This window comes from Balaenoptera physalus (assembly GCF_965194825.1).
Source record: "Balaenoptera physalus genome assembly, chromosome: 13".
Taxonomy (NCBI): domain Eukaryota; kingdom Metazoa; phylum Chordata; class Mammalia; order Artiodactyla; family Balaenopteridae; genus Balaenoptera; species Balaenoptera physalus.
Window position 1 is genome coordinate 59,929,546 of NC_138892.1, and position 7,797 is coordinate 59,937,342.

General features: G+C 55.7%; 2 protein-coding genes across 5 annotated transcripts; both read right to left on the minus strand.

The window, feature by feature from the left end:
* Positions 1-101: 101 nt before the first annotated feature.
* Positions 102-3,321, minus strand: MYL6 (myosin light chain 6). 3 transcript variants are annotated; one of them, XM_082421914.1, is made up of 7 exons: positions 3,207-3,321; positions 2,909-2,936; positions 1,905-2,048; positions 1,525-1,698; positions 1,350-1,427; positions 999-1,043; positions 102-293 (listed from the first exon to the last, which is right to left on the minus strand). In XM_082421914.1, exons 1-6 carry the CDS (start codon positions 3,207-3,209, stop codon positions 1,015-1,017), a joined length of 456 nt encoding a protein of 151 aa, XP_082278040.1. In that variant the 5' UTR covers positions 3,210-3,321; the 3' UTR covers positions 102-293; positions 999-1,014. The 3 variants fall into 3 exon arrangements, with proteins under 3 accessions (XP_082278040.1, XP_082278039.1, XP_082278038.1); XM_082421913.1 differs by lacking the exon at positions 999-1,043 and having other exon boundaries at positions 3,207-3,320; XM_082421912.1 differs by lacking the exons at positions 999-1,043; positions 3,207-3,321 and having other exon boundaries at positions 2,909-2,981.
* Positions 3,322-3,582: 261 nt separating this feature from the next.
* On the minus strand, positions 3,583-7,783 carry MYL6B (myosin light chain 6B). Of its 2 annotated transcripts, XM_082421875.1 has the most exons (9): positions 7,688-7,711; positions 7,318-7,396; positions 6,131-6,374; positions 5,388-5,415; positions 5,032-5,175; positions 4,629-4,802; positions 4,022-4,099; positions 3,830-3,867; positions 3,583-3,692 (listed from the first exon to the last, which is right to left on the minus strand). In XM_082421875.1, the coding sequence occupies exons 3-8, from the start codon at positions 6,326-6,328 to the stop codon at positions 3,839-3,841; spliced, it is 651 nt and encodes a 216-aa protein (XP_082278001.1). In that variant the 5' UTR covers positions 6,329-6,374; positions 7,318-7,396; positions 7,688-7,711; the 3' UTR covers positions 3,583-3,692; positions 3,830-3,838. The 2 variants fall into 2 exon arrangements, with proteins under 2 accessions (XP_082278001.1, XP_082278000.1); XM_082421874.1 differs by lacking the exon at positions 7,318-7,396 and having other exon boundaries at positions 7,688-7,783.
* Positions 7,784-7,797: the final 14 nt, after the last annotated feature.

A 7,797-nucleotide genomic window follows, 5' to 3' on the forward strand; every position in this document is an offset into this window, starting at 1 on the left:
CCTAGAGGCCCTTGGCCGGCCGGCTTTCCCCAGCCTCTGGTCCATTGACCCCCGACTGTCCTCCCCTTCACCCTGCTCAGGAAGGAAAGCAGAACCGCATGTAGGGCAGAGAGCAAGTTTATTTGGTGAATGCTGATGGCAAACATCATCCAAGAGAGACAATCTGGGAAAAATACTGTGACAAGAGCACCTAGGAGGCCTCCGGGGCTACATACACAGTCTCCCGCAGGGAAGGCGTGGTTTCCGTGCACACTGGGACTGTCTTCAGCCATTCAGCACCATGCGGACGAGCTCTGTGGAAAGGAGAGGGGGTGATCCAGGGAGCAGGGCCAAGGGGAGGGGTCCACCAGGGGCCAGGAGACCACAAGACCACAAAGGTAGCCTAAGAAGGAATGTGCCCACAGCAACCAACCTTGGGGTCAGTTTGCAGAGGGGCCACCTTGAGTCTGACCAGTCCTCTCAGCCCCCGGCTCCCCTCCCACCAGCTGTTATTTCCCCACCCCACCCTGAGCAGCAAGAACACAGCAGAGGCAGAAGAGTTCTCAACTACACCTACAGCTACTGTCAGCCATTGGCGGGAGGAGAAGACAGAGTTTTGGGTTAGGGTACCTCCGAGCTGCCCAGCAGAAGGACGGGGAAGAGACTTCAGCTACAGTAGCACAGTGGGACAGGCAACCCAGCCCCCTATGCCAACTGCCCGTGCTCCCAGGCTAAAGGATGACCATGAAGCAAGACTGGGATAGGCCGGTGTGAGTTCCCAGACACCAGCGCCCTAAGAAGCAAAACCTCAGAGCCCATTCTAGGAGAGAAGGAGGTACCACACCCCCAGGCTGTCTTCCTCTTTGAGGAACCCCTCCCCTCCCCAGTCAGCTCCATGCAGAGACATGCCAGGAGGAAGTCAGATGGTAGTAGGGGAAGGGCAGGGGCTAGAGAGCAGAGGCTGGGAAGAAAAACACTGGGGAGGTCAACTAGAGAAGGGGGGCTGGGAGGAGCCGTACCCGCCCCATGGGCCCGTCACCCCGACAGGATATGCCTCACAAACGCTGCAGGAAGGAAGAGACATTAATGGTGAAGACAAGACACAGACATGGGGTGAAGGGGTCAGGCGGCGAGGGATTAGACATCCATTTATTTTACTTCCCATCCCTTTCCCACCCTTCATGCCACATAAGCCCTTCCTTTCCTGTCACACCCCCCCTGGCCTCCCACTCCTGGGCTGGGCTGGGCCCTGCCCCTTGCCTCTTGGCACTTTTTGGAGCCTGAATCCAGGGACAGGGAAAGCCCCAAATGCTGTGCTTGACCTGCCCTGTATGGCTGCGTCCTCCGTGAGACCCCAGTTAGTCCCTCACCTTCATAGTTGATACAACCATTGCTGTCCTCATGCCCTGCCACCAGCATCTCTACTTCTTCCTCTGTCATCTTCTCACCTGCAGAGGGGGAGAAAGAGTGAGCGTTCTGGAATTGGGTGACACATGAGGTCTATCAGGTGGCACCTCAGCTCAAGAAGGAAGGGCAGAGCCTTACCCAGTGTGACAAGAACATGCCGGATCTCAGCACCCATGACGGTACCGTTCCCTTCCTTGTCAAACACCCGAAGGCCTTCAACGTAGTCCTCATAGGTGCCCTGGTCCTTGTTCTTGGCCACAGTCTGCAGCATGGGCAGGAAGTGCTCAAAGTCCAGCACCTTCACGTTCATCTCTGCCATAACGGAGGTGGAAGCAAAGTCACATGCATTCTCAGGACTGGGGATTATGGGGTTCCCACTCAAGGCAGGAGAAATCTATCTGTGGGATTTGCTAGACAAGAGCTGCTTGAGTTCAGGGCCTAGGAAGATAAAGCGAAGCTATTAGCTAAAGACTGCAGACCCACTACCACACTGCAGAGTTATTCTTAAGGACCCTCACCATCACTCTTGGGGTTCCCCAGGACCTTGAGCACCTCGGCGTTGGTGGGGTTCTGGCCCAGGGCCCTCATCACGTCCCCACACTGGCTGTACAGGATCTTGCCATCCCCTGTTCGGTCAAACAGCTGGAAGGCCTCCTTGAACTCTGAGGAGTCAGAGAAACACCAGCAGTGGGCACGTGGGGGTTGACCCAAACCCTCCCTTACAGCCCCTGCAGCCCATTCCACTTTGATCATGCTGAGGAAACCAGATATTCATACCGCTGTGCACCCAAACCCTCTAAGAGGGATCCAGCGGCCCTTCCTCCGACTCAGGTGTCCCACATAAAGACCCGGCCTTCCTCCCCTTGGCAGAGGTACCAGCCATTTACATACCCTCTGCCTGCAGCAGCCTGCCCAGCCTCCTCACCTCACTACTCAGGGCAGGGATTTGCCACCGCCCTGTCTGGGCCCTGTCCTTATAAGGAAGTGGGAGCAGCAGCCTGGGACTGGGGTCATCCCGGCCTGCCACTTCCCACCCCTCCAGTACAGAGACCTTTCAGAGAGTTCAGCTACAAAGAAGTATCCTCAGCAAACTCCCCTGTTCCGTTTTCACAAAGTTAACAGGTCACTGCTGTCTACAGCCTTCACAATTCCAAGCTGGGGGTGGGGGGGGAAAGTTATCACAGGAGGAGAAAAGAGGCAGAAGTAGCTGACTAAGGAACAGAGGAGCACAGGCAGCTTAATACACAGTCCCCAAGCCCCACACACAACAGGCATTAGTGACCAAGTCGTTTCACATGCCCACACCACCTAAAACTCACCCAGTGCTTGGGGCTCAGATCTAGAGTACAAGGGAAGGGAGGAAGAAAGAGTGAGAAAAGAAAATGGAAGATCCAGAAGGAGGGAGAAGGGAATCCACTAGGTACTCCCCTGGGGGTGCTGAAGAGAAGACGGGTGGCTGGAGGGTGCTAGAGGGAGTGTCCCTCTCCCTAAGCATGACCTCAATAGGGGTCAGATTACCTACCTGCGGTCTGGTCCTCGGTGAAGTCACACTGCTCAGAGAAGAGGGGAGCGGTCAGCATCTTAACTCCAATCCCCCAAGCTTCTATCCCAGTCCCAAGAACTCTGAACCACAAACTCCCGTTCCATGCTGGGGACCCGCTTCCCAGCAGGACAGGATCCCCGACACTCCAACCCCACCTCCAACCTTTGAGGCCCTCAGGTTCCTTTACCCCCTACCTTTTGCCTTCTCCCCGCCCCCTATCCCCGGCTTCCCGCCTCTCGCCCCAAATCCCGCTCATCCTCCCAGCGCTGGGCCCCACCATCTTGACTGCTCAGCTCTGCGGGACCTTTTCCTGCAGTAATGGCTCCGGTTCCTGGCCCAACCCTAGTCTTAGTACGTCCCAATGACGTCACCCCCAGCCGACCCAGCCAATAGGAATCCTGGCCCGGGCTTATGCAGATGACGCTGCTATATTAGTAATGAGGTGGGCGGGGCCCACTGCTGTTCATTTCTCCAGAATAGCCCTATCTGGGGCACAGAAACTGCAGAAGAGGGTGGAGTGGGGCGCAAGGAATCTGCTCCTCCGAGAAGCAAGAAAGTTAGAGGATGTCGGATTGGGGAGGGGTGGGGGGAGAAGAGAGCCCTCCCTTTCCTTCCTTCCCTCCCCCACCTATAAAGAAAGCAAGAGTCGGAGACCAAGGGAGGAACCGTCTCTTTATTTTGAAACAATAGCCTCCTAGTGGCAGGAACTTGCTTTCGCCTGCGGGAGAACGGGGTCGGGGGGCAGTGTCCGACCCCACTGCACCTGTGGAAAAAGATGAAAGTTGCCAAATCCTGGCGCTCTCGCGCAGCAGGACATGCAGACGTACTTCCCTGCTTTTCCACCCTGGCTGAGGGAAGGGAAGGAGGCTTGCCTCTCAAGGCGAAGTGGGAGGGCCCTACCTGTGGAGCTCAGACGCTTAGGATGTGCTTCAGGAAGGCTGCAGAGAGAGGAGGCAAGAGGGGCTGCAGAAGCTGGCCTGATGAGGATCCACCTGACTTTAGATAATACGGGTCCCAGGGTGCCTCACCCACATATCTCTAACTTCCTGCCTCCCCCCTTCCCCTGTCCCTTCTGCTCCTCTGGCCCCTCACCTTCATAGTTGATGCAGCCGTTGCTGTCCTCATGTCCTGCCAGAACTGCCTCCACCTCCTCTTCAGTCATCTTCTCTCCTGAGCCCCAGACACAGCGTTTTAGCCCCTGCCTTCCCTCCCTCATCAACCTAGGCCTCTTTCTTCTGAGTGGTACCTCCTCTTCTTCCACCCTGGAGACTTGCCCACAGCAACAGTCCCCCAAGAGAATCCTCTCCCTGTAATGAGCATGCCCTGAATGTGTCCCTGAATCTTGCTTTCCGTTTCACCTCAATTACACCCGGTGAAAGCTTTGACCGATAAGGAAACTGAATTCCAGAGGATTAAGAGACATACCATATCATAGAGTACGACCATCTCTTCCAAAACCGAAACTCAAATCTCCCACCTCATCCCCTTTCCTCTGCCCTTTGGGAGGCATCTGCAGCCCACGCACTTTAGCCTCTGCAGGAGGAAGACCTTCAGATTGTACCCAAGCCTCTGACCTTCTCAGTCTCCTGCCCATGACCTACAGGAAAGTAATCCCTCCCTGGCTCTGCCTACTTAGCCAACCTTCTTCTTAGCTCACCCCCTCCTCTCAACCCCACAGGAGTTCTGGTCCCTGCCTCACCCAGGGTGGTGAGGACATGTCTGAGCTCTGCTCCCATGACTTTGCCATTCGCCTCTTTGTCAAACACCCGAAGCCCCTCCAGGTAGTCCTGGTATGTGCCTTGGTCCCGGTTCTTGGCCACTGCCTGGAGCATGGGCAGGAAAGTCTCAAAGTCCACACGCCGGGACTTCAGCTCTGGAGATCAGAGAAGTGAAGGAGAGGTCACTGTAGTGTCACCCAGGACCCAGCTCCCATACCCACCATGAAGGGTTTTATCCGTTCAACATTCACGATGCTTTTCTGCCCCTGGGTTTGACGGTTTCTAAAGTCCTGGGACCCACCTCAGCATTTTTTGTCACCTTACCAACATTCCTCGGTTCCACCACCAAACTGAAAACCCGCATTGTCACAGAGGTCCCCTCACCATCACTCTTGGGGTTCCCCAGGACCCTGAGCACCTCGGCGTTGGTGGGGTTCTGGCCCAGGGCCCTCATCACGTCCCCACACTGGCTGTACTGGATCTTGCCATCCCCTACTCGGTCAAACAGCTCGAAGGCCTCCTTGAACTCTGAAGTATAAGGAGGGGTCAGTGTTGACAAGGGGTCCCATCACCACCAGGAGAAAGGAGATTCAGAAACTATGTGCTTGAGCTGAGCAGAACAGGGAACACAAAGAGTACTAGTGTGGGAGTTTTCAAGGTCGGGAATGGAGTTAGGGGAATAGAAGGAGGATCTGAAGAGGGACTTGGGATGGACAGTGGGCTCAGGGGCTTCGCCTCACCCTCCAGCTGGTCCTTGTTAAACTCGATCTGTGGAAGAAAAGAGCAGGTGAGGAGAGATGACAGGGCTCATTCAATCCCTCTCCAGCACTCCTCCCGACCAACTGGCAGCCACTTCTGGGGAGGGGCCCAAAAGGACCAGGCTGGGAGCCCAGCCACCTCAGTCCCATTCCCAGCTCCAGACCTTGGGAGAATCCCAAGAGGAGGAATTATTGGGGGGAGGGTTTCCAGGGAACAGGGTTAATCCCATGCCACCTGTTCCCCTCCCTCTACTGCCCTGAGCCCTGCATCCCTCACATAACTGGGGGCTGAACAAAAGCTAAATTTACCCCTGGCCCCCAGCTGTGATTGTCTAACAAGTCTGTCCTCTTCAGCCTTCCCTCCTGGGGTTCAGAGCTGTGGCCTTTAGTGTTGAATAGTCAGCCAGGCACAGGCAGCAGCTCCCTCCCTTCACCTTGAAACTGTCCTCAGAACCCAGATGTTCCCCATCTTACAGGCCCTGCCTCCAGCAGGAGGGTAGGTGAGAAGGTGGAGGGGGTGTGGGTGTGTACATACACACACATGACAACAAAGACAACAGCAGGGTCATAAGCCTGGATGCTTCCAAATGGGGTACTAAGAGAAAGCCCCAGTGTTATCCACTGCTTACCGATTCCCTACCTTCTAGATACCCCTAGTCCCCTAGGCTGTATCCCACCCTTGTACCACCCCCTCCAAATTCTTTTCTCATTTTCCAGGGACTCACCACCACTTTGGAGAGATCGATGGGGGGCTCCTGGATTTTCGCAGTTTTCTCAGGGGTTGGAGGGACAGCTGGCACTGGTGCTGGCACTGGCTCAGCCTTGGGCTTGGCTGGAGGGGCCCCTACTGCTGGCTTGGCAGCAGGCTTGGGGATAGAGGGTCCTGCTGGTTTCTTCACGGGAACATCCTTCTTGGGAGGCATGATGTCCGGTGGCCAAAGGACAGTGTGCTGATGGGGGCACCCATCTCTGTTTAAATAGCCAGGGAGTCTGGGATGTCAAGGGGCGGGGGCAGGGGCAGGGAGCCAGTTGGCTGTGGGGAGGGTGAGATAGAGGAGAGATATGACGGCCTGCCCTCACTCCCCTGGCCTCCTACAGTTCAGGACTCCTGCCCCAAGGTCTTCTCCCTTCTGTCTACCCCGCCCCAAATGCTGACCAGAACAATGGCCCCTTTGGGGGGAGGGGGAGGAGGAGGAGGCCAGAGACTGCCCAGAATGGGGCAGTTAACCTCCAGGGTGAGGATAGGATGCTTGCCAGTGACAAACACTGAAATAGGGATGAGGCAAAGAAGGGCATCCAGGCATTTCAGGCCCCCAACCCCCTGACTCAGAATAGCCCTTTTTCCTAGCAGCTTTAGACTCTTGAAGGCTGAGGCAGGGATGGGGACCTTGTGAACTGGGATTGTTCAAGTGGAGTCTGGGAGTAGTGAAAGGAGAAGAAAACAAGCAGCCCTTCCATTTCCCTCTTACCATGGATGAGGAGCAGGGTAGTTGACCCCACGGCCGAATAATCCTCAATACCTCAAGTCCCTAACCCCCTCCCTCCCAGCCCAGAACTGGAACTGTGCACAATATAGAGAAAGAATAGCAATAGAAGAGTGTGACACCCCCCCCCTCCCCTCATTGTCCCCTGTGCCCAGTGTTGTTTTAGAGGTGGGGATGGAGGCAAGGATCAAGGAAGGAACCCTTGTCCACAAGCCTATGGTCATTCAAGTCAGACAAAGGTAGGGTGCCTGCTGAACCTGCAGGGACTCCGTGGTGGCACCTGGGGGGAAGGGCAGGCTCTGAGAGGCAAAGGGCCTAATTTCTAAAATCTGAATCCAAAGGGATATGAGAGGTCCCCTGGGCTCCATGAGTACTCACACCCAACCGGAGGGATAATAAAACCCTGACTCGGTAGCCAGGTTACAAACCTTGCTGGGGGCGCTGGGGAAGGGTGGAAGTCGATGGGGGGCGTACAGAAGAGGTGATGGGTTGCTGGTTACTTTTGTTCTGGGAGTAAAGAAGGAGACGATTTAGATAGCATTCTGAGGATGATAGTAGTGATTCCTCTTAGGCCCTGAGATTCAGAGAGTTGATGCTGGGTCTCCCACTCGCAAAAAAAGCATTTGAGTATCATTACTGCAAATTGTCTCATTTTAGGACAGTCAGAATCATTCCTCCAGCCGGGACTACACCACACACACACACACACACACACACACACACACACACACACACACACACACACACCCTAAGCCTTAAATAAAGGAAAGAGTCCCTCCCCAGCGCCCCAAAACTCACCCTGCGGGGTCCAGGTAAGGGGCGGAGGCGGGGCGCAGGGCAGCCGCGGACCCTGAAGGGTTAATTCCCCGTGGCCTCTGAGCATGCCGGGAGTCGTAGTCCTCGCGCGC